The following is a 25,528-nucleotide window of genomic DNA, read 5'->3' as shown; positions in this document are numbered from 1 at the left end:
AAAATCACATTTCCACCTTTGTGCAAACACGATGTTAAACAGATGTGTGACAGCTCCTTTTGCAGCTAACCTCATTTTTGTTTGTACTATTAGCGCTTTTTAAATGCCTTTAAATGCAATAAAGGCGTCCACAGTGTACTTTCAAGCTATAAAAGTAATGACCAAAATGGTCATCAGCAGCATTAAAAACGAATAATTTGCTCTGTTATTACTGAACGTCTCTCCCCTGCTGCGACTTTGCTTTATTGTCCTTCCAAAGTCATCTGTGAAAGCCACATTTTTTGGAATGCTTCCACCCCCCTTAAACACACCGAGGTATATTTCCATCGAAAGAAAAATATGACTTGGTGAGTATACGAGAGAGGAAGAAGTGGTGTAGGTCTCTCTCAGTTTGTTGCTTATATACCAAACAAAGAGTGCTGGAAGCCTGCGCGCGATCAATCTTACTCGCCAAAAGGTCTGACAGCTCGGTGCCCTCACAACACATTTAAGGCTTCTAACTCTCCCCCGGATCAAATGCAGCCAGGAAGCGGCGAGAAACACTGGTCGCTCAGATTAGAACCATTTTCTGCTCCTTCTAGCCCGAGCTGTCGCTGGAGGGATGTTTTAAAAGATAAATAAGAATCGGACAAGGCGTGTGCGTATTTCCTTGCTGGGGGAAGGCAGTGAACACACCACGGGTGAGTATCGAGAATGTATTCACCTGGATTTTATCGGGCTTATCTCTAACTGGAACGTGATTTAGAAAGTAACATGGAGATATTTTTGCACATATCGAAGCACTTTAGTGTGGGGAAGGTTGCCATAGGGAAGTTTGGAATTACGCACAGGCTTTGTGTAACGAAAGGAGTGGGTGGAGGCTTTTTTCCTGGTGAGCCTACACGTATTGCAACAAGAGCGATTTGATAATTTATCACACGGATGTGAATATATTGCAAAACAGGGTTTATACTTTCGGTTTAAATGGAGCCAAGGTGGCACATATGGGTCAAATCAGTGCCTCGTGCGAATGCACAAGTCCAGCTTTGACACACCATGGTTCAATTGTTCCAGGGTTCCCTGCTCACCATATGTCATGGCTGCTAATGCCCTGTTATATCAATCATATTCAGATTGAAAATGATTTTTTTTAGGGGGGGGTGACATGATCGAGGATTTAAAAAATATATTTGCAAAATAAAAAAAATGGTTTGGGGGAAGCACTATATGAGAATGCAATTATTTTTTTCATGAACAAAAACATGGGTTTACATTACAAGCATTTTTTTTTTTCGAAAAAGTAATTCTCAAATTGATTTTACCCCGAATCATTTTCATCTTACACGTTGAAAACAAATTCTAACTGTAATTTAATTCCCTTTAGCCATTATCCTAACGATGCATTTGGACTTTTTGCTACGAATTCACTTGGTGCTCGTATCCTCTCTGGCCACATTTGACCGACTCGAAACATATTCAGGGACATTAGTTTTCCAACGATTTCTCATTTATATTGTTGTCTACTTGCAGGGCCTTGCTGAAGGGTCCGGCGCCTGACATTTTTATTATTATGGATGTGCCCACGCGGATGAGATGAGGAGGGAAGAAGCAGGCCACCCGAGAGTTTTCTTCACGTCTCATCAGGAAGAGAGGGAAATAAATTATGCAGCTTTTTTTGCATGTAACCGCCAGTCCCTGTTATTTTTCTGAACGATATTAATGCTAAATTTTTGTAAACAAAAAATAATTTGCTGTGCATTTAATTACGGGTGGACTTTTTACGCACTACTTTGCTTGGCGAATGTGTAACAATTCTTATTACGGTTTTTTTTTCAATAAAAAATAAATATGCATTCTGATGTGAATTAATTTGTATGAATTAAAACAAATATGCTTTGATTGTATTTCTATTGTTTTATTTACTTCTTCGAACTGGAGCAGCATGGAATGTATGAAAGGGGTTTGTCGTGTTTTATCTGTTCAATAACGAAACGACTAAAGTGTATCCTTCCTTCCACCCTTATTGCGTCGACTGATTGATTTTACATTCTGTAGGAAAATTAATAAACACAAAATATTTAATCGAAGAAGAAGGGTGGAAGTGGAGATAAGTTGAAAACGGGAGTGAAGGGGGGGGGGGGGGGTGAACCCAGTGAGCTTCTCGCTAGGGTGTCAAATAATACCAGGACTACTTTTAACACTAAACAAAAAATAAATAACATCAGAATGTCCAAATAGAACAAATCAAGCAAAAAGGGTTGCATCCTAACCTCGTATACCCTTATTTGTGACAAATGCATTTCTTTCACGTATGCCATATGGATCCTTTCACAAGTGCAACAAAATGCATTTTAAAAAAAACTTCAAATGCGGATAAATAAGCTCACATTTAAAAAAAACGAATAATATGTTTCATAATACCCTGTTTGAATTTGAAAAAACATTTAAAAATAGATTAAATAGGCATTGGCTCTCGACGTTCTCCTCGAGCCCTCCGAAATGTCTTTGAAAAAAAAAGATTATTTATCCTATACGCTACTTCACACATCATCAAACTAAAAGAAACCTAGAGGAAAAAAAGAGAGCGCGAGTTTGAAATGGTAGACGCAGTGTGCACGCACACAAAGAAAAGACGGTGATGCGGTCCGGAGGTGGCTTCTAGACAATGGGCGGAGTGATACGGACTGCGCCGCGCACCGCTACAGATGAGTCAGTTTGGGCGCCTCCTGGATTCTTCCCTGAGAGTATTGCGGTGTAAGGTCTGTGTACGTGGGCGTGGGATCGCACACGCCGTGGTGCTGACTGTTCCCCATCGTGATTGCTCCATTGTAGTCCATGTTGGAGGACGGCGGGTGCGGGAGGTGCGTGAGCCCAAAAACGGAAGCCCCGGAATTGGCCATGGGTTCCACGTAACCACCATAAACGGGGCTACCTTGCATGTGCGTGCCGTAGTTGCCCCCCTGCAGGGGGTGCGCGTCATATTCAGGCGTGGCCGAGTCGGGATACCTCTTGTGGGAGTTGTTCAGACCGGAGGGGGGGTATGACGTGGCCATGCCGTACGCGTTTTGATGATTCTTATTGTACGACGTCGGCGACTGGGACTCATAAGGAACACTGTTTACGAGCGAATGCATAGAGCTGAGGTATCCTCCACCGGAAGGGGGGCCCACTGGACTGCGAGGGGACTGCCCCCCAGGGGAAGGCATCATCCCCACACCCTTCTGATCCTTCTTGTATTTCATCCTGCGGTTCTGGAACCAGATTTTGATCTGTCTTTCTGTCAGGTTGAGCAGGTTGGCCATCTCCACCCTCCGAGGTCTGCAAAGGTAGCGGTTAAAGTGGAACTCCTTCTCCAGCTCCACGAGCTGGGCGCTGGTGTAAGCCGTCCTGGCCCTCTTGGAGGCGGCCGACCCAGGAGGACTCTTGTCTCCCGGGCAACTCTCCACTGTGAGGGGATGGAGGAGGAGGAGGAGGAGGAGGAGGAGGGTGTCAATCAGTAATCCATTACAGGCAGGATAGTGAGAGTGAAAGCAGAACACAGCTGATAACAAAACTACAGGAGTGTGTGTTTGCTTACTGGATAAATACACTCACGGGCCACAACATGGACATTTTTTCAGTCACAACACTCTTAAAATGCTCGGTCAAAAATAAATCAATTTTGCTCCAAATAAATGGGGGCATGGCTGTATAAATACAAAACATTACATATATAAAAGCCATATAGTGGGCCACATGGTTTCTTTTTAACATTTCCCCCCAGGCCGCATATAATGATTTGGCGGGCCGGATCTAACCCCCGTGCCTCGGGTTTGATCCTTATGACTTGCAGCATAAGTATTATAGGAATACGCCTCATTAATACAGTTCGACACGTTAACCACAAAAATGAGCACCTGCCTGTCAGTGTCAACTAGAAGGGCGTAATTACACTTGGTGTAACTTCAATTCATGTTCGCACATGTGATGAAAATAACTTTTTGACTTCTGACTGGAAAAAAAAATCTCTGCAAATACAAGTGAAGAATAGTAGGCCAGTGTCTCTTTCAGGGTGTCCCTCGCTCCCTCTTCAGTCACACAGTAGCACACGCCTCAGGCACATTTCTCATTGTGTGCACAACTTCACAGATAAGCCTGCCTGCCCCTTCTTGCAGTCTGACTTCAGCAAAGCAAGGCACACTTGGAGTTTAATGGCAAGCGGCCAACAGCACATAGTAAATTTTACTACCTGTCGAGCCGAACACGGAGCAGAGGGTCCGTGGGATGACATAACCTCCGCGAGGAGCTCGTAAATTTATAGGCAGACAGAGACGTACGTGAAACCAAATGACGATGATGTGCTGCTCTTGTTAAGAAAATGGGCTACTTGTAGAGTTCAGCATGGCGTGCTTTGCTGCTGGGACAACTGGCTCATGTTAGTGTGTTTGTTGACACATTGGGGACGCTATGTGATCAGTGCATGTGTATGTTTACAGTAGGCAAAGGTCATTTGCAGGGCAAGGGGGCAGCAAGCAAATGGTGGGATCTCATCCCAAAGCATGGCCTTATTTAGTCTGCTAACGTGGGGGGGTGGGGGGTCTTTAAAATCCCCTATTTGTCCTTTCCATATGGAATTTGGACGCCGTTAAAAGAACTACTCAGAGGTGTTGATTATTCCCCTCCGTGCTTCCTCAAGTCGCATGTAAAATTTCCCTCTATGTGACATTGAAGGCACGGGGAAGAAGTGGGAACATTCCCTCCACTTGCTGTGGCCTTCACAGTGGGAGTATTATATTATGTGTGTTTTGACACCTACCCCCGCCCCTCCACCCCCCCCCCCCCCCCCCGCCCCCCTAGCGTCAATTTCATGGTGCAGGCTTGCGTGTGTTGTACCTGAACTGGCGCTATTTGCGGGTTTTTGCTTGGTGTTCTGGCGGGACTCCTTCATCCAGGGGAAGATCTGCTTGCCGCGGGCGCCCGACGACGGCGAGCCGCTCTTGGCGCTCGGCTGCGCGCTGCCGTTGTTCTGGCCGGTATCGGAGGGGGAGCGCGAGGGTGGAGGGCTGCCCTCAGGATGACGCGCCTTGGACGGCGCGGCGGTGCCGCCGTCGCAGCTCTCCGCCTGCATCTCCAGCGCCTTGTGCAGAGGAGCCACCGAGCCGTCAGGAGACTGCAGGGAGCAGGCGGGTCGATGGTAGTCACTTTCCACATGAGAGGCGCGGGGATATTGGACCTGATTGGCATCATAACTGAAGCCATTTGCGCTTTGATACGGGTAGCCACTGTAAATTGCCGAGCTGTCGTAGTAGGTTGCCTTTTGCATCTCGCCGTTTCCCAATATTTATTTCACAAAGTGACAGGGTCTTGACACCCTTGAAGAAGAACATTGGCACCCCGTGGTCACGTGACGCCTCTCCGCCAATGGCCTCCTCGGGTGAACCTGGGGTTACAACAAGCACTGTGAGGAGACGAAATGGTGGCGATCCATCTTACTTTTCAATGCGGGCCTGACACTGCGCACTATAGGCGAGATACGGCCCGCCGCTTGTGCGCGCTATTACCGTTTACCTTCTGGCTTGCACCGGCCAACCTTCTATTACCATCTGTGCTAAGCAACATGCGCTCAAAAACATTTCACATTGCCAAATCAATTGCGGGACTTAACAAGAAAGAGAACGTCATTTTAAGACACCGCTCTTATTAGAAACGCTCCAAAATAACATTTAAAATTTCAGTCTGGGGGTGTAATAAATTTACGTGTTGAGTAAGATCAATTTTTGTTGTCTGCGACGTTTCTCAGCCAAGCCTTAAAAAAAAGCACATTCCCTTCCGTCTTGAGATAAAAGCTTTGGGGAAACCTGAAAAACCGGGTGGACATTCGTGCATCTTCAGGACCAGATTGTGAACTTTTGCTGTGCTGACCCATAATAATGGCAGCTGATGGGGTTGACGAGGCGGCTGACCATCCTGTGGGCATGCCAGCGTCACTGGACCGAGCTCGGAACAACCGGCCACAATCGCTATCAAGCACTGACCCCGCATAACAAATTGGGGCCTACAACTAACGTGAAACGCCGTTAAGGTTAAATAAAATTGTATTATTAATTCTAAACAATACGAAGTAAGGTAGTAAACAAATCAAAACATTACAAAAAAATCGTACAAACGAACTACCGTGATTTTTTTTATCAGTTGAAACGTCTAACATGAAGTGGGCCGTACTAAAAAAATATACTAGCTAAAAACAATATTAATAATAACAACAATAAACGAATATTTGTTTTTATGCTAATTTATGAGTCGTAATCTAAATGCAACCTTACATTTCATTCCTTTTGTACGAGTCAAGTAAGCATTAAACCACATTAATTACAATGTATTTTGTTTTAAAACAAAATGAAACTACTAAAAAGTTTCTGCGCCCAAAAAAAAAATACAATAAAAATACATTGGCGCAGCCGCTGCGTGACAAGCAAGTAAATCTGCTCAAAATGGGCTCCACTGAGCGAATAATTAAAGCAAAAGTAATCGTCTCGACTGTATCTGCAAGCCTGAGAGGACTTGGCCGATTTCTCCTAAAAACAAATCGGGTGGAGCAAACTGTGCATTAATCCCAAAAGAGCGACTGCGCGGAGTCAGGCTTGGTCTTGCGCGCTGCCGTGTGCTCCTCCACGTAAAGAGAAATCTGCGAGTGTGTGAACTCTTCCTGAACCGAGATCTAAGTCATACGGTGATAAATCACCGCTCGCGACACACAAACTCGGCCATTTAGAACCGAGGCAGCCTATTCCTGGCCTGCTTACCTTAACCTCTGACGACCAATGCAGAGCACCGAGCAATATTTTCTCATTCAGCGACGAAATCGATCAAAGTAGTAATCCAGAGGAAAGTTGAGGAGGCAGGGGCAGGGCTGCAGCAGCAAGCAGCAAGCGCCATGCGTGCAGGCGGCAACCACAACAAGAAGACTCGAGGAAGAGAGAGAGAGAGAGAAGCTCTCTGCTTCTTTTTTTTTCTTCTCCTCTTCCCTTTCTTCCACCCTTCTCGTGTCTTCCCCACTCGACGTGGATGTGTACATGGAGATTACGAAAGCAGGCGGGTCAGCGAGATAACTCTTATCTGGCTTCAAGGGCTGAATTTATCTTCATGCCATTGGAAGCAATGCTTCTCCATAGTAATAATAAAACCACGCATGCACGCAGCCTGTGCGCGGGGCTATACGAAGCTGGACCGGACTTCTTGCGTGATCGTGCGGACACCAGTGAACTGGCCCGAACCGCAGCGTCACACCATAGACAAGAAAAATTATGCAAATGAAGTAGCGCCTTGGAAAGGCAGTTCAAATCAAGTGGCTGCCTCTCCTCCTCCTCCTCCCCCAACCAAATGAGGGAGAGAGAGAGAGAAAGAGAGCGAGAGAAGAGGCAGAGAAAAGGAACATAATCACAAACAGTATGCGAGAAGATCCTTATTCATTTTTTTTTAATTTACTGCCTCTCCGCATCATTTTGAAGGGAAATTGGCGAAATGAACCTTTAATATTTTGAGATCATGTTTGAAATTATACTTGGATGTACTTGCAAGTGAGGCCACTCAGCGTGGAGCAGAAGAGGGGAAGAGAGCGCGCGCGTGCAGGGGGAATCCCTCTGCGTGGTAATGTTGTCTTTTTTTCTTTAAGAGAAAGAAAACTGTCTTGTCAGCTTTACTACCCCAAAAAAAAAGTCGAAAATACGCGTGGGATGGTGAGTGGGCCAAAAAATTCACGCGTGAGGATTTTTTTTCAGCTACCTCGGCTTAATTATTGACCTCTTTGTGCTGTGTTCAAACTGCTGATTCTCTTATTTTTAATGCGAGTATAAAGGAGGTTAAAAGTCATCGAGGTGGGGGGAAAAAACTAGCCGAAGGAAAAAGGCCGGTAAACAGATGTAGAAAATATATAAATATGTAACGCACGTGCACATGGCTGGAGTCGAAATGGCTTTTTGAAAGGAGCGAGGCAGCGCTCCAAGAGCCTTCCTCGTCACGTTTATAGTGACAAATTACACCTCGCAGACAAGTGGAAGAGAAGGAATTATTGCTCCCGGCCTGCTGGTGTTGCACATCCAAAGAAAAGTCACACACTGCTTCTGTCAGGCCTTTGGTGGGCGTGCTACTTATTATTTAAAAAAAAAAATGGAATAAGCAGCCATCACAAGATAAATCAATAAAGACGATATAGACTTACCGGAGTAGTTGCGCGCGTGAGGTGGCTTTATGGGCCCGGATTTCTGTAACAGAGAAGGGAAATTATGATAAGGATTTTTTTTCTGCAATATTTTTTCTTTTATTTTTTGTTATTGCACAAATAGTCACATTTTGGGAAAGACGCAAGAGCAAGACATTTTTGTAATAAATAATTTTACAAAATATATTAGTTAAAAGAAATATTAGTCACAAATGCGGCTTTAATAAAAAAGCCCTTTTGGGCTCAAACTCACCCACCCAAAAAAATGAAACTAATATTTACAAACCTGAATGAAATCTCGTCGTCTCTCTGTTTAGTAATCCAAGCAAGAAGATGAAAATAGCTTATGCAAATATGCTGTTTGTTGTTTCCCTCTCGGCCGGTAAGCATTTTCCCCCACAAACGGATCGAATAGTCATTAGCTGCGGAGCACCATCTTCCCCAAGTCCCCGCGCCCATAAATCACGCCGGAGCGCCGTGACCTCAGCGCGGCCGAGCCGTCTTGCGTGGCACTCCGTCTTCCATTATAGCCTCGTTCCCCCCCCTGTGGAACGACACAACCCCACAGCGTTCACCTACTTTTTGGATGCGGGATTTGATTCCTTACGGAAATCACCTTGATGGAGCGTTTAGGCGCAAATATTGTTTGGGTTTCCACTGCAGTATCTAAATAAAATATTGTGCAAATTATCCACAAATTTGCCAAGCTATTTTTTTCGAAACAGAAAACACAATTTAAATTCCGAATGATTGGAGAAATGTATTAAATTTCAAGTGACAACCATTCGACACAATGTTTCACGCGTGACCTACATTTGCAAATAAGGCTAAATCAGATCTTATAAATATATATAATTGGCCTAAAAATCTCCCTTTATACTGACCTGCGCCTCTCGCTGCAATAATTCACCACAGAAAGGAACAATTGGCGGAAATGCCTCAAAATAAAATCCATCCTCCCAAAGCTCAGGCTCTCTACGCGTGGAAAAACATATCCGTCCGTGACAGCCGTGTACTACATACATACACACACACACACGACAAAAAAACGGGAGCGTTTCTCCTATTTGATTGCGCCTCTTTTCCTTTTTTTTTTTTTTGCTTCTCCTCTCCACGCAATAAACGCGAGCTACCCAGCCAGGTCCCCCCTCGTGGAAAGTGGGGTTGTAATGATCATCATATGGCCGCATCGTGGCTCCGGTTTGCTCGCCGCGGCCATAACATGGAGCAGCGTCACGTGACTTAAATGTCTTTTATTTAAGTCGGTGAATCATTAACGGACACACTGAGATGCGATACAAAGCAGGATTCTGTCACACGCGTTTGGGATTTCCACGCGCACTGTTGAAGAAGTGCTGCTCTTGAATTACTTTCCTTTTTATGTGTAATACTAAAAGTAGTCTGATCCTTCACGCCGGATTTCAAGAGCATGTTCGCTTGGATCATTCATTACTCTCAAGTGTGGATTTAGGAAACTCAGTGTCGCCCCCTTTCACTGTGGTGGCTGTTCAATTTGGATGCAACTCATAATACTAATCACGTCGGAGACAAACTGCATATTGGGTGTAAAAAAAAATAATTTGGTTGGCTGCCAGCACCGACGGAGTGCGCCACTCGCGCGCCATGGGAACTATCTGGCGCCCGGAATGCCCAAAACGTTGCCAACATGGCCGGAAGAGCCTCTCTCTCTCTTGCTCTATCTCTTGCTCTCTCTCTCTTTGCTCGGCACCGTTTGGCGCTTGTTTTCAGTCAACACCGAGAAGCGGGCGTGGAAAAATGCCACCACAACAATTAATCACTCGTGGACAACGTCCCCAGCACACTCCCTCCCCACCCCGGAGCCCAACCTTTTGTGTTCCCAAACTTGAGTGGTAAACTTTTAAAAGGCAAGAACGGGGGCGTAAAAGTTACTCTTACGAACGGGAGAGTTGACTTTTACGCACGGCAGAAATGTAACTTTTACGCACGGAAAAGCTGTTATCCGGGATGTGTCTTAAATATTTTTGTTCTTTTTTTATTTTACAGATGGATTTTTTTCACAAGGATTAACTTGGCGTGGACAGGATGAGATTTTGTCTCACCTTTCGTCACTCTACGTGAACTTTCCCGTGACCCGGGCTGAAGAAATTCAAGTGCGGGCTGGGAGGAAAAGCAAACTCCGTCTGTTATACAGCATTTTCGTCCCATTTTAGCAGCTAGCTTCGTGAACATTACTGTATATCTTATTGGGGAGGTGTTTTTGAGTTAAGCAAAGCTTCTTATCATGTCAGCAAGGGTGGGTTCAAAGATCCCTTGGACGATGGCCAGAAGAACAAGAAGCATATCTTTGCGCAATGTTGACATGCGGCTCTTAACAGGCAGCTAAAGTGAAGATAGTCCACTCTGCAAGCACTCCGGGTCAACATCAGGAATAATTGAATTTCTGTTTTTTTTTTTCCTCCTCTTCATAATAAAGTTGATTTGTAGCGCTGGATTCAGTCTCTTTTTTAATTTGAACTAGCAACAATTTTCAGGGGTATTGAAATTTAAAAGCAAAATAACTCTGCAAAAATAGCGGCGAACAAGCTAACTTAAGCCTCGAGTGCACTCTGTTAACGATTAACAAGGCAATACAGTCCATTGTTTTCTTTTTGAATGGACCTTTCATTTGGAGTTGTCCTGACAGCTTTCAAATGCATTGCCGTTGCTTTTATAGTGCTCCTAAATCAAATACACGAGATATACACATATGAAATTTCATGTGTGCTTTGAAATCGTGATTGCCTTGTATAAATATTGGATCAACTCAAATATTATAAGGATCTTTGATTTTAGCCAAATTTACAGCTCCATTCTACTTTTATTAAATAGGTTTTCAATTTCAAATCTAAAAAATAAAGGCTTCAAACTACTCACAAGCCATGACGGTCAGTGTGGAGCAGAGGAGATGTGACGCACGCCCTGAAGAGATCACATGAAATGAAAATAAGGCACATTTTCACATCTATTTCTAACCCCGGCCCATTCATTATTCAACGAGCCATGCGAATGGGCAAATTAAAATTTCAGCACTTTGGAAGTGACCTCTATTGGCAAATGACTTGAAGATTGTAATTGGACTTCTTCGTGGAGTCTGCGCAAAATCGGTGTCACTCACGCTCACCGCCATTTTTTATTTTTTTGCAGTCTTCATGCATGTACGTGCTGGCAGAGCAGTTTTTAGGACAACTGCAGTGAACATAAATCATAAAAACGCACCATCAGGCATGACGCAAAATAATTCAGGGATTTAAAAAAATGTAATTCGTGCTCACTAATCACTACAAAAACATTGGTTGTCTCGTACAAAAGCAACATGTTTCTCCCCCTTTGTTCCAAACTGACTGGGGTGTCTCTTTGGATGAATTCATGGCCGAGGTTCACACCTTCAAAACGGCCTTTTTTTTTTTTTTGTCCACAGTGCCGTCTCGGGGTCAATCTAAAACGCAAAGAAAAGACTCTCGGGGGTCTCAGCGCTGATGTATGGTCTGAACATTGTATGTGTCGAGAGGTCAGGGGTCATAAGAAGGGCTGTGGGCTGGCGATTGGTCAGAATCGGCCGTGTCCCTTAGTTGAACCCGTCATTGTTTGGATGTAGCAGGTAGTGACCAACACTCACACTCGGGTGCACTGAGGCTGGCTGAGGTCGCCTTGTAATGGCGAGGGAAAACAATCTGATGGAATTGACAATTTCGGTTTGCGTCTAGGGTGTCAAAAGTCAAGCTTGTGACAAGCCTTTGGGAAAGCACTTTGTGAGTGCTGGGGTTTTAAATTACAGCCGAGCATGTTTAGGAAGAAAAAAAAATCACAGGAGGAGGCGTCTCAAAATTAAATCTGACTTTGAACATAGCAATAAATGTTACTTTTTTTTTGTATTGTAAAATAAAAAACGACACACTGTAATAGCAATTTGTCAAAATCATCTAAAATTTTTAACACAATTCCTAAAAATATATTGTAATTAATATTTTCTCGACACCATAATAAAATAAAAACAGACTTGGAAAAAAAACGATCGACTTTTACGCACGGCTTTGGTGGCTACGTGTTGCGCGCTAATCCGCCATTTCGAATAACAATCAAAAGCCATCCCCAGCATTACAAGTGAACATTTATTTCACAAGGACATATTCAATCTACACTACAGCACAGGGGTCACTAGTGAGACGGCACAACCACGAATGTATATTCACAGTTTAGAACAACACGTGAGACGCACGAGCACGAAGCAAATATTGAAGAGCGCACGAACGAACTAACAACCAAAAAGGCTCTACCTGTAGAAATGCAATCCTCGTTGTGCCTTCAATCATGATTTGTCTATATATGTACATTACAATATGGGCAGGTCACCTGGACTATACATTCAGCACTCGAACACACACCGTGACTACAATGGAACTCCTAAAGAAATGCTTTTTAAATCATAACGTTCAAGTATATTAAAATTTCTTCGTGAAAAATAAAAAAAAATAAAAATAAACCATCCATAAGGAAAGGATTCAAGCCTCACCCATTCGGTCATTTCTAACTGAAATGCAACACGTTTTTTTTTTTTTTTTGATCCATGTGACTGTGCGTTATCCTTCATTCGTAAAAAAATAAAAATACCAAAAAAAAAAAAGCAAATATATGAACCCTTCAGTCGCCGTTGTGGGATTAAAAAAAAAAATCAATCTTATGTGAAGAAGCGAAAGACGACCGCAGAGTGGAAGGGGACGAAGGGCAAAATACACCAAAATATTCACTGGGTCCTTCCTTCTATTTCCACTTGTGTTCTTTGCCATCTCAGTCTTGTTTGGGGTTTTATTTAACACGGGGTGGGCTGTGCACTATAAAGCAACTGTGCACGGTGTGGGCACGAGCTGCTGGCCTGTTTTCATCTGCTGTTGTTGGGCCCCAGAAGAAGACGACGACGAGGAGGAGGACGAGGAGGCCGAATTGGAGCGGATCTTAGTATTGGGCAGCTTGTGCTCCTTCTTCCACTTCATGCGGCGGTTCTGAAACCAGATCTTGACCTGGCGCTCGGACAGGCACATTGTGTGCGCTATCTCCACCCGCCTGCGCCGCGTCAGGTAGCGGTTGAAGTGGAATTCCTTTTCCAGCTCCAGAGCCTGCTGGCGGGTGTAGGCAGTGCGGGACCTCTTGGGCACTCCTCCGGCGTAACTGGCATTGACTGAGGTGGAGGTTGAAGGGAGGAGGAAGAAGGGGGGGTCGCACACATGCAGGCAAACAGGCAGGTGTTAACACACAATTCCGAGATTCTCTCCAGAAAGCAATAAAGCACCCTCCAGTTGCGTGGATCGTACTTGCTTGCATGTTTTACGCATGCACGCCCGCACGCACGCACAAGCATCCGGGGACAGCTGACGCTTAAGAAAGATTAAGTAAACTGCGGGAATCGGATATTACACTTTGGCTTCATTCCAGTGGAGGAGGTAGTTTGGGTTAAAAAGCAACAAAGGCGCATGAGCCCCGACAGACGAACACAGGCAATAAAATTTACGAGGGTCCTTAATTACCGACCCCGCTGCTCCATAGTCGTAAATTGCAGCTGCAAAGTGGCTGCCTGCTACCAGCGCTGCCTTCAGTGGCTCCTCCACGCCTGCGTACGCGTGAACCGCGATGACAACTCACCGGTGCTAACGTGGACCTTTTTCATCCAGGGATACACCACCGGCTCTTTGCCCTTCGCCGCGCCGGGGTAGACCTCACCGGCGAGGCTGCAGTCCTTAATGGCCCCCGCTCCGCCGTCCGGGGCCGACGCGAGGCGCGGTCCGTGGTTTTGAGCGAGCGTTTGCGGCTGCGCCGTGGAGTGGTGGCCGTCGTTGAAATCATCCAGTCCGGCGGTGGGGACGTTGGTGTAATCGTAGCCCGGTTCCGTGTAGTTGGACCTGGGGTAGGATGGCTCTTCGTGATGGGGGAAGCCCGTGTCTTTTGGCCGCTCGTAGTAGTCCCCCGGGTTGGGGATGTATCCGCCCTGCTGGTATTCGTCGCATGGAGGAAAGGACGGCTCGATATAGTTGGAGTTTATCAAGTAGGAACTCATGGTCATTAATTTGTGAAGTGCAACAATACTAATTTTTATCGCGCTGTCGTTTTTCTGATCTCCACAAAACCCTCCTACTCGCTGTCAAATGTACAAAGTTGCGTGGTCACGTGAGCAGGGCCACCAATCAGCGCGCGTCCTGCGGGCATCATGTAAACAGGAACCAATGGAAAGCATGGCACTGGCACCAGCAGAACCTCTCCGGACTGCCTTACGTAGCTCTTTTCCTTCTTAAATCTCATTATAGAAAAGAAAAACCAATCAAGATTCTTGTTGACTGCACGGCGTCAAACTTATGTGGGCGAGGCTTCGCGTGGAAAAGAGAAAAAAACTCAAAAGTACAAGAATCTAGCCAGAAATATACTTTCATAATCACAGATTTCAGATTATGAATATGCATGCTGACTGTGTGCAGGTTTGCAAGATACTGCTGAAAACTTACAAGCACGAGTGTTACATAAACATTTATACTCTACCATCACCAAAACGTTCACGGACAATGACTTGCACAGACCAGCTTGCATTGAACCGCACCAGCGGTTATAAAAATACACAAAACACCTCGCACGATTCACGTACGCAAAAAAAATACCTTTCATTTTGCCTCTGTCCAAGCCGCACCAACGAGGCAACCCACGCCGATACGAATCGGATTATTCTCCTGTCCTTGCATATCTCTCAACTCATCAATAAACACTATTTGAAGCATGGAAGACAATTTCCTTCCAAGAAATATTGTCACACTGATTGGACAAATGTATTGTGAAAGGCTCACCAAGAAACAATTGCAAACATGCAGCATCTATGTGGCAACACAATCGCCTGCAAAACAAAGCGCTGGGGATGTTTTGCTCTCTGACAAGGACGAAGGACAGCGCTGGGAAACACACAAAACAGACTAAGGACACAAAATGGTAGAAAAATAAATACATTGTGTCTTGAGTCTGCCAGTGGCTTTCCCTTTGCCATATGTAATAACATATGTAAATTATATATATTTATATATTCAGCCCACATTTACAATATTCAGTAGGTCGAAAAATGCCTTATACAAACACTTCAAGGTTCAGTTTGAAAATAGGACTCACGCCCAAACACCAGTGACCATGCATGTAATAATAATAATAATAATAATAATAATAATAATAATAATAATAATAATAATAATAATAATAATAATAATAATAATAATAAAAAAATATAATAATAATAATAATAATAATAATAATACAGATTTAAAGTAGCTTGTGCTAAAAGTTTTTGCCTGACTTCAAGGTAAAATAATAATGATTTTCCTTAAATTATGCTGCTATTTTTATTTTTTGAGGGAAATTTTTCCAGTCGTGTTCAAAAAACAATTCCCTTGTATTGTAAAAATGGACAGCAATGATCCCCAAATGTCTTCTTTTGTTTAGAACAAAGTTTCTGACCTTGTTGCTGGCCATCAGGGATCTTGTGCAGTCCACGCTGCTGCCTGTCCATCGTGGAGGTGAGTCAATTTCCTTCAACAATTTCCTCCAAGATGCTCCAAATCTTCACCGAGACACCCTGTCGGCATCAACAAGGCCTCTGCATGCACAAACAAGAAGCCCAAACTTGAGAAATATCCCAACGCGTTTCCTTACTCCCCATCGTCCCTTTTTTCTCCCTCCCGAGTGCCCCCTTTTCTGTCTTCACTCCCCCCCAAACACAGATAACTTGTGCCTGACCCCAAACTGACACAGTTTCCATTTTGTTTCTGATTAATCTTGCCCATTGACAGTCTTTGTTAAACAACAAGGCGTGCCCCCTTCTTCCAAAGGGGCGACATTTTCATATCAGTTAGACGCGCTGACCCGCTCTTCACCCCGGACTTGGACTTCTGGCCAACTGTGGACTGCTTTTTAAAAATCTTAACCAACAAACAAGTTGGATTTTGGATGCAAGGGACTGAAATATCTAACTGAGCTTGCAAGTGGAATATTGCACATTAACGTGTCAACATCAATGCTGAGGAGGAATTTACAACCTGCTGCCATTGATTCTACAGAGCTTCTGTTTAAATATGGGCCGGGGGCAGCTGGGCTATTAGCCCCTTACTGTAAGTTATCCTTGAGTGAAATAATGCTTACATGCTTGGACGCTCTGTTGCACTTGTTGCTTTTTGCTATCACGTTCATAAAAATGTAACCAGTCGAATCTATATTGAAGGCCTTGCAAGGTGAGCCTGAATTCATCACTGAAAAGTGCATTTAAAAAAAAAATCAGCACCTTGAGTGGAAATTAAATGCTGCAAAATAATTATTTTGTGCAGTATGGCGTTCAAACCAAAGTAGTTTACAAGCTTGCGCGGTGTGTGGAAAGGAGCTAGACGACCGTGCTGTCTCAACTCAGCGAACATAAACCGACAAGTGAAGGTCTGCTGAGCTAAGATACATCATGATGACACTTTACTGTAAATTTAGATTATGAGTGAAGTGCTGTGGCGATCGTGACAAATTGCAGGTGGCTCACACAAGGTCTCTTGTCTATAGATAATCATAATGAATGTACTTCTGTATCCAGTAAGGATTATTCTGAAGGGGGGGGGCATCATAAAATAAAATTAATGTGGTCAAAAATGCATGTGGACTGCTAAAAGATGCACAGTATTGTGAAATGCGCAAATATGCATTTTCAAAAATGAAGTGGTGCTTAAAGTGTGCAAAAAATATTGTTTTTATTAGTTTAATGTAATATCTGACGTGCAAAATTTGATTTGTGACTAACTTGAAAATTGTAACTATCAGTAAACTTATTTTGAAAATGAATTGTGTTCAATAAATACAATCAAATTGTTTACATCGTTGTGTCTGCTGTGACAATTTTTTTTTTAAGTCGCCATTTATTTTACTAACCAGTCTTGTGGTATTGCGGCTTTGAACGCCTTAAATAATTAAAGTTTTATTTTACCTTTTCACAACTCATTCATATACTTTTTAAATTCACTGAATTTTCGTTCCGCCAATATTTTGCAATATTTTCCCGTACTCTACCTAAAAGCAAAAGCGCACAATTATGGAATCAAATTCGTTTTTTAACCCCGTCTTTGTGAGCGCAAAAAAAAACATCTGTTCCATTTCTGCTCCCCTAAAAGCGTTCTATTCAACACGATCAGGATGCGAGAGGCTAAATGATTTTTAAGGGGACCGGGGGCTCAGTTTGGGAAGGGGGGGGGCTTCCCATTACGCGGTGACCGGGTCGAGTGTATCAATCCTGAAAATGCAAATGGCGCACCCCCGTCTCCAAACATATCAAATGCAATTTATTCAAAGGAAATTCACCAATCAAGCGCGATAATAAAACGCCAGCCACTCAATCTTGTTGCCGGGGACGGCTGGGGGAGGATGGGGGTCCCCCCTCCCCACCTCCCGAACGCGGGGTCACCGTGCATACAGGGTTCACCTGGAGTGCACCCCGCAACATATGTAATTCAAAGCTATTCTGCCTTTTGTGTGGACGAGTCAAGATCGCTATTATGAGGCTGCAGGCATCAAGCTGATGACGGAGACTCGCTGCAGCTCAACTTTTGACCCCAATTTTTCCTCTTCTCTCTCCTGCTATCTCGCTCTCGTCAGAGGTGGCCCATTCAGGCACCCCCCTGCACCCAAAAAAAAAATTGGACAATCTCAACGTGAAGCCTAGCATCATTTCCATCAAATTAATGGAGAGGAAAAACCTGCACCAGTTGCGTGATGCTTCCAAGAGGATTTTTTTTAAGGCTATGACGGCAAAATATGCAAATAAAGTAGCACATTTGGGGCTAAAGGAGCCAGACTGTTGTCTTTCAACAGCTTTTTTTTAAGCATCCTGTGTGTTTATTTACGCGCATCACTCTTATCAGGACAAGGCCAAGGAAGCGTGCTATTAAGTTTCCTGCATGTGCTCTGCACACATTTGCAGGCTGACAGTGAACTTGGCCTAAAGCGAGCTCTGCTGGTGGCTCGGAGAGGATGCAGATTTATCTTAGAGCTGGGAGACTGACCTGCGCGTGAACTCGCTCAGGCTGGCAGCGTGCCGCGCAATCATTTGACGTATTGGCTCGGATTTTCATTTCTAAAAAAGCCCAGCTCGCTTTCTCTCTCCTTTGAGAGTGCATGTGCGCTGTGTTTTATTGTCATTGTGTTAGCAGCACAAAGCTGCATAACCTCACATTGCATGGTGACTTCACCCAATGAGAAATGTGCAATATGCATCGGATATATGGCTTGATTGAATTGTTTTGGGAAAAGAGAGGAAAAATATCCGTCTGATCTCTTGAAAGGTCATTAAAATGAGGAAGTGACGTCAAAGAATATAACAATGCACGGAGCCCTTTGAACACAAGGGTGCGGAAAATATTTGATCAATTGATGAAGTTATTTTATTTAAGTCAAGAGAGACCCAATTTAAAAAATGGAGTTACTAGGGAAGAAAATCGTTGAATGAAAAAAGTCAATTCAATTCAGTCTTTTTCGTTCATTTTTTAAAAACATTTTTAAGTCAAGACAAATTTATTTAGCTCTATTCACGCATATTTTTAGAACTTCAGGTCCACTTGGCTTTAATTTTACTTGGATAATATTGTTCTACTGTCTTATAGTAAGGAAAAAAATATTGTTTAGTGATGAGCGCGGGGTTCCTTTTGGAAAAAAGAAATAATCAAAAATCAAAGAGCCTAGTTGCATCAATTCAATCTTTTTTTTTGGATCGACTGAGATTCAACACATAAAAAAACTTTTGTTTTTAGCAAGCACGCTGTCATTTTCAAATGATATTGTGAGCGTAAATTTAAAATGACTAAACAGGCAATTATGCTAACGACACACAGTAAGCTAGAACAAACTGGTGCGTGCATATTCTTTCATTGTTTGTCCTAAAAATCAAACTACAATGGCGTCTACGTTCCTCTGTCACCACAAAGCGAGAGTGACTTTTCCAAAAGGGGGCTGAGGGGGGTGTCATTTGAACTTTTCAACCCGAACACAAAATGACGTGGCTGACACAAAACGGAATTCCTTTTCAAACTTGTGTTTACTTGACACTGTTTACAGCCGAGCCCGAATACGCATGTGCGTAAAATGCACCAAACTTCCCATAAAAGTCATCACACAAACAATTCTGGCTCTGCATTGCGCACAAAATAACTTGTCCTGTGAATTGTCCAATGTGATCAAATTGAGAGGCGGGGGGGGGAAAAAACCATACATCCTCTAAGACGAGAAGTTAGTGGGTGGAAATGGACCCAAAGATAATTATCCAACATGCAAAAATGGATTATGAGTCGCACCCCAGATGGAGGGAAACAAGTTACACGGGGAAGGAAGCAATTAAATGACCATGAGCCGGACCCAACCCTGCCTGCTCGCAACATCTGCCCAGACCAGAATTCAGCCCAGCATCGCTGACAAATTAGCGTAATGGACTAATTGGGAAAGATCGAGGCAGAGCGCACAATAATAAGGCTATTTAACACAGGCTCGCTTGTTCTCCAGCTACCGTTCGATGTGCACAAACTCACCCGGAGAGGAGCTGCTCATCCCGGCCATGCTTGCATGCACAGCAGGTCCGATCAGGTCCGGTCGGCTCCCGTCCGGTCCACTGAGCTGAAGTGGGCGCAGTGTTCTGGTCAAGACACTCCTCAAAGGGCTGCAAAAGGCAGAGTCAGACCAAGCCTCGTCGTCAGTGCGATTATATGTTATGTGCAATATACTGTCAACTCCCCAAAACCATAAAACTTACTTTAATGGCCACCACGTGACCGTTTATGGCCAGTGAGCCTATCTGGACGCGCTCCGGATGATTTTTACGATCTAATTCATAGACAAAACCCCCCATTCATTTAGCACCCAAATGTCGAAGAGCCTGAAAGGGGCCTAATAAAGTTTACAGCTTGAAAACATCGAGCTGATGTTGCGGGAGGTGCAAAAAGACACTTTGGTGTGTTTGCTGTGTGCGCCCGATGAGGAACCCAAACAGCAGCAAGGTGAGTTCAAAATAAAATAAAAAGAATTAACATGCATTCGTTTCGAACCTGTTGATTTTCCTTAAAACGTGAGGGATTTAAATAAATATTTTAAAAAAGAGCGCACCCCCTTGAGCAGCGCGCAAATTAATGCAGTTCCAGTAAAAAGTTTATTATAATTGTCATGATGAACAGCAACAATGTCTTTACAGTACATTCTTGACTTCCAGTCTTTTAAAAAACATTTACAAAAAAAAAAAGTTTGACACCACGGAGTATACGCGCGGATTTTAAACGAATGACAAAAAAAAAAGAAAATATTTGCGGAAAGCAATTCAAATTACAATGCGCAGCTATATGTACGCACACGTACAAACACTTTGCAGACTTTTGGCGGCTTTTATCGCAATATACACCACACAAATAAATACAATACACATAATATACCGTAGGTACACAGAAAATGGAGCGAAACAAGTAAGCTGAGTGTACATTGAGTGCATTCGCTGGTTAATAGGTAGCATTTTCTCCCTTCTTTTTTTTCTGAACAAGAAATAATTTAAACCAACATTTATTTCACCGTTTTCTCTAAATCTAAGCAGAAATGTACATTTAAAATGACCACTTTAAATGGAAATGTTGGCGAGCCATGTCTCTGCACCTCCAAGAGTTATGACATAACTTTTATTTTTGTCTCACTCCTTATCAGGGGTGATGATGAGTGGGGTGGGTGGATTGGGGTAGTGGGGGGGTCGGGGGGGGGGTAATCAAGGCCTGTACCCCCCCGCGCCTGCAGCCATACTCATGCTCTTCAGCTTGTTGTCCTTCTTCCACTTCATCCTGCGGTTCTGGAACCAGATTTTGATTTGTCTCTCCGAGAGGCACAGGGCGTGCGCGATCTCGATCCTCCGCCTGCGGGTCAGGTAGCGGTTGAAGTGGAACTCTTTTTCCAGTTCCAGGGTCTGGTAGCGGGTATAGGCGGTCCGGGCACGCTTGCCCTCTGGACCGGACAGATCTTGGAAATGCAAAAAAGGGAAAGGGTGTGTGTTAAATCACGTGTAACGCGATTTAGAGTGGGAAGGAGCCTTATTGCTAATAAAATCGTAAATTATTTAATTTTTTAAAAAATTACTGATTACGGTCTTAAAAATTAGCATAGGTGTGCATCATGCACTTGAAATTCGCCCACATTTAGCATGAGTATTTTTGCAATAAAGGCAATTCTGTGGACATAAAAAATACACTATAGCGCCCACCAAATTCAACATTTTTGACTTTTTAAGTGTTTATGTATTTTCTCCAAGAGAAAATACTGCACATTTTGAGGAAGTCCAGAACAAAGTATGACTTTTACGCAATACATTCTTTTTCCATATTGGTCACACACAAAAATAACGTGCCCCATGCATGGGAAAAGTCTGCCCTTTTCTTCCCCCTGGCTACATGAAGAGAAAATAAAGTTTACCGTGACTTATGTGCAGTTTCCTCATCCACGGATATATCTGAGGCTGGGTCGGGTCGCTGGCATTCTGTGGCGTGCCGGGCGCGCTTCCCGTGGGCTTCTCTTCGTCCAAGGGGGACCCTTTGGGCGCACAGTCTCGAGCGTGCAGCAGATTGCCCCCGCCGGAGCCGGAGCACGGGCCCGGGCTCGGAAGTGAGTTTTTCACGGCTCGGTGCGTGGTACGAGACTCGCTGACCTGCGTGGAGCCGGCCACCGAGGACGAGCACGGGATCGGGTCAGGCGCGGGGGACAGAGCCGAGTTGGCGGAGCTGCTGGCGACGGGCTGCGTGTACCTGACCGGCTCCGCCGAGGGGGTGGCGGCTGTCGAGTGGCTCGGGGAGAAGGCGGCCGTGCGCTCGTTGGCCACGAAGTGTCCGGTGGCGGGCCGGCCGACGCTCAAGTCCATTCCGTTATAGCCATAACCGTACCTGCCGGAGTGCATGGCGGTGGAGTCTCTGTATTGCTCGTCGGCCGAACTATGCTCTCCATAATTATGTAACTGAAAGTCCGCGCCATTGGGATAGCGACCGCAGAATGAGTTCACAAAATAGGAGCTCATTTGTTGACAATTCCTCCACTCGCTGTGTATCGCTGCTGTTTTACGCGTATTATTGTTATTATTGCAAGAGGAGAAAAGCATCAAGCAAGCGTGCTTGATTTGTGGCTCTTATGCTTTAGCGCGTCCTATAGCAGCCTTGCACAATTTATGATGAATTATGGAAATGAGTGGGCCATGGACTTGATTCTCTCTTACGTAGGCACCCAAATATGGGGTACGGCGGAGTATCACGTGCTTTTGTTGACCAGTCGTAAATCCTGCTTGGTGACCTCCGGAGGTAAACTCACGCGGGGTGGGGATGAGGAGGACTCGCTAGCTCAGGGCGAACTTTGCGTTGTCGTGGTGCGCCATCCTCTGGCGCAACTGTTGCACTGATTCTGCGAGCGGGGTCATTGGGAGGTTAACGAGCATTGCGGCAAAAAAACGCGGACGCGCTGCTTGGAAACAATACAAGACGAGCAGGCGTGCTGGGAATGCAATATCTGCAGCCCAAGGCTTGCGTTCACCCATCACAAACCTGGTGCGCGTGTTAGCAAGGCGAGGAGTGCCAATTGACCATTTAATAGAATAAAAGCCATTCTAAGGATATTTCGCACCCATCAACATGATCGTAAAACATTTGCGCGAGACGTCTATGAGGAACACTAATAAAAGAAAAAAGAGCATAACTCATACATACCAACAATATGCAATTTGGGAGTTGCATCACACACATTCATTTAATTGGATATGGATTACGCACGTCCGTAAAACCAATACAAAAATAAATGACAAACATATATGTGATTGTTATTTATTATGAAAACCTGTTTGTGTTCCAATTTGATTATAATTAGTCTATAACAATCATTTAGAGCCTTTGCCCAAAAATACAGATCTTTTGGACAGGTAAAATTGGTTTATGCATCGTCACAAATCTGCAATCCAAATGATTATATTACAAGAGTAAATAAATATGCAGTACACATAGATAGGCTATATAATTATGCAGATACACTCATTGTGTATATGTATTTGTATTAGTACACACACACCTTTGTACTTAATTTTTTTTTCTCGTGTAAACAAAGGAAAGAAAAATACGATGGCACTCATTGGTAAATATTAAATATGAAGAAACAAAACAAAATTAAAAGGCTATTTTGAGTATATACTTTCTCGTCTACTGTTCAGTTCAGTTCAATGTATCTTTCCAAAGGAGGAGTTCGTCTTGCAGGCAATATAAAAGACAGTTAGGACACTTTAGAAACAATGAAAACGATTTAAAACTACACCGTGGAGGCACACTAGACAGTTGGAAAAAAAAATAGACAGCTACTCTTTTTGCTAAATCTTTCTGCGGTACTTCATGCGCACTTAGTACTATCGATCAGGGGACAAAATGAGTCTATGGCACTGTTTTTCCCATGTAAAAAAATACGTAAAACATATCTATATTTATCATAGTATTTTTAAATCAGCACGAGCATATTACTGAATAACATCTGCCAATCTAACTGTTCCCTATATATTTATTCAAACGGCGTTTGAATTGCGTAGGCTACAACAAAGCACACAAAAAGCGTCTAAGCAGGAAACTAAATAAAAACTACGGCAGCAACCCCGTTTGGTCACATGCACACTTGTGGAATTTTTATGGCACCCCTTGCCTCTTTGTGAGCTTGTGAAGTGGCTTTTGGGTTCATGCTTCCTAACCCCTAAACACCTTTGCCCTGCTTGTGCACAGGTCCAAGATACAGATTTAAAAGCAGAAAAGGGGAAATATTAATATAAACGCTGCTGGTCTTAGATACGGTAGCTTCTAAAACGTAGAGTTGATTTGCCAATGCGTGGACAGTGAAGTGTGTGCGCGTTTCCTACAACAGCTGATTTATGACAGGCCAATGGCAGCTAAGTTCCCACGAAACCATTTCCCCCAAGTCGAGACAAGGACACACCCAGGAGCTAAAAAGAGGCCATGGAGAGGGGGGAAAAAAACAGGAGTGGTCGTGAAGCAATAATAGGGCGGCAGTGCACTCTGCAGGCTCCTCATACATGTACACGCTTTGCAAAAATATTAACAAGTATATTTAAATAATTGTTCGACGTGATTTGACATTCTACAAATGCACAAAATTACACAACATGCAGAAATTCTAGGGGGATATTTCTAAAAACGTTATGACAGTTTGATCCTGGGTAATCTGATCATGTTGAAAATATATTCAATTTGTCACATGATTGCTTTGCAGCTATATATTTTTTATTCATTTTAATATTGCAAATTAAATACGTTTAATGGAGACATAATAAAAAAAAATCTAACTTTCATGACTGCAGTCATTTTTGTCAATCTGCGTTAATTGTACAATTACATTTATTCTATATTAATAACTTCTGTGTACTGTATGTCAAATATATTCTTTTATGGTATATTTTTGCAACGAGTAACTGCAACTGATGAGAGGAATTCAAATTTAACAGTGATTGTGAAATGAGTCAACAGTCAGGCATGCGAGTTTCAACACCATCTGTTCTGTATGCAGTAAAAAAAAAAATATTTTATGATCCGCTGCGAATGCGCAGGCGCACTCCCGCAGAGCCCCAAACTTCAAACACATTTTTTCCCTTGCAATAGAGGTCAACGTGCTAATCTTTCCTCGTCAGACATTTTGAGACAAGCGCTTCAACCGCGCATCCACAAGAGGGCGACAAAACACCCTCGTCTCCATAGCAGATCATCCACGACTGCGGCTCAAGCCCATCCCAGTTTAAAGTCAACGACATATAAACACGCGGAAAGCAATGCAAAGGACAAACGAACAGAACAAATCATATCAAATTATTTTTCGGATAATCAAGCAGCATCAATTTCAATAAGCCAGCAGTAACAAATGAACCATTGATTGTAACAATACGGCTATTACAGGCTAGCTCACAGAATAAATATTTGCGCTCTTACCTATTGTGTTGGGTCCCATGACACAAGACTTGAGAGGGGATCCCGCGAGGAGGGGGCAGTGACACACCGGGACTCTTTCCACACATCTTGCCAAAAGCATCCAGTCACGTCTGTGGCATCAAATCCTCCAAAATGAGAAGAAAAAAAGGACATGTGAGGGGTTGAGGTTTCAAAGAGTCACCGCGATGAAAACATCCGTGTAGGAGCGGGAGCCGGTTTAATGAAAGGCTGCTCTATTCCTCGATTGGAAATTATATATAAAAAGTTCATGTTCACTGCGCCTGTCCACGTGACGAGATGCAGCCAATGGGAGCCCGAGGTG

At 43.8% G+C, this 25,528-nt stretch overlaps 3 protein-coding genes and 2 long non-coding RNA genes across 8 annotated transcripts; 2 read left to right on the top strand and 3 right to left on the bottom strand.

The window, feature by feature from the left end:
- Positions 1-340: 340 nt before the first annotated feature.
- LOC148379818 (uncharacterized) lies at positions 341-1,878 on the top strand. The gene is made up of 2 exons (XR_015854846.1): positions 341-680; positions 1,510-1,878. It is a non-coding gene; the product is annotated as an uncharacterized LOC148379818 (long non-coding RNA).
- On the bottom strand, positions 1,874-25,424 carry hoxa3a (homeobox A3a). 4 transcript variants are annotated; one of them, XM_088364599.1, is made up of 6 exons: positions 25,207-25,424; positions 19,762-19,889; positions 15,674-15,812; positions 8,177-8,219; positions 4,852-5,398; positions 1,874-3,424 (listed from the first exon to the last, which is right to left on the bottom strand). In XM_088364599.1, the coding sequence occupies exons 5-6, from the start codon at positions 5,279-5,281 to the stop codon at positions 2,679-2,681; spliced, it is 1,176 nt and encodes a 391-aa protein (XP_088220725.1). In that variant the 5' UTR covers positions 5,282-5,398; positions 8,177-8,219; positions 15,674-15,812; positions 19,762-19,889; positions 25,207-25,424; the 3' UTR covers positions 1,874-2,678. The 4 variants fall into 4 exon arrangements, with proteins under 4 accessions (XP_088220725.1, XP_088220727.1, XP_088220726.1 ...); XM_088364601.1 differs by lacking the exons at positions 15,674-15,812; positions 19,762-19,889; positions 25,207-25,424 and adding an exon at positions 9,061-9,156; XM_088364600.1 differs by lacking the exons at positions 15,674-15,812; positions 19,762-19,889; positions 25,207-25,424 and adding an exon at positions 8,463-8,628.
- LOC148379817 (uncharacterized) lies at positions 6,428-10,649 on the top strand. Its single transcript, XR_015854845.1, has 2 exons — positions 6,428-7,605; positions 10,202-10,649. It is a non-coding gene; the product is annotated as an uncharacterized LOC148379817 (long non-coding RNA).
- Positions 12,293-14,747, bottom strand: hoxa4a (homeobox A4a). The gene is made up of 2 exons (XM_088364604.1): positions 13,832-14,747; positions 12,293-13,370 (listed from the first exon to the last, which is right to left on the bottom strand). The coding sequence occupies exons 1-2, from the start codon at positions 14,247-14,249 to the stop codon at positions 13,027-13,029; spliced, it is 762 nt and encodes a 253-aa protein (XP_088220730.1). The 5' UTR covers positions 14,250-14,747; the 3' UTR covers positions 12,293-13,026.
- On the bottom strand, positions 20,362-22,470 carry hoxa5a (homeobox A5a). Its single transcript, XM_088365144.1, has 2 exons — positions 21,671-22,470; positions 20,362-21,220 (listed from the first exon to the last, which is right to left on the bottom strand). Exons 1-2 carry the CDS (start codon positions 22,344-22,346, stop codon positions 20,973-20,975), a joined length of 924 nt encoding a protein of 307 aa, XP_088221270.1. The 5' UTR covers positions 22,347-22,470; the 3' UTR covers positions 20,362-20,972.
- Positions 25,425-25,528: the final 104 nt, after the last annotated feature.

Source organism: Syngnathus floridae, chromosome 21, assembly GCF_059516105.1.
Source record: "Syngnathus floridae isolate MCC-2025c chromosome 21, RoL_Sflo_1.0, whole genome shotgun sequence".
NCBI lineage: Eukaryota > Metazoa > Chordata > Actinopteri > Syngnathiformes > Syngnathidae > Syngnathus > Syngnathus floridae.
The sequence above is the reverse complement of the archived record's forward strand: the minus strand, read 5'-3'. Positions and strand labels throughout refer to the sequence as shown.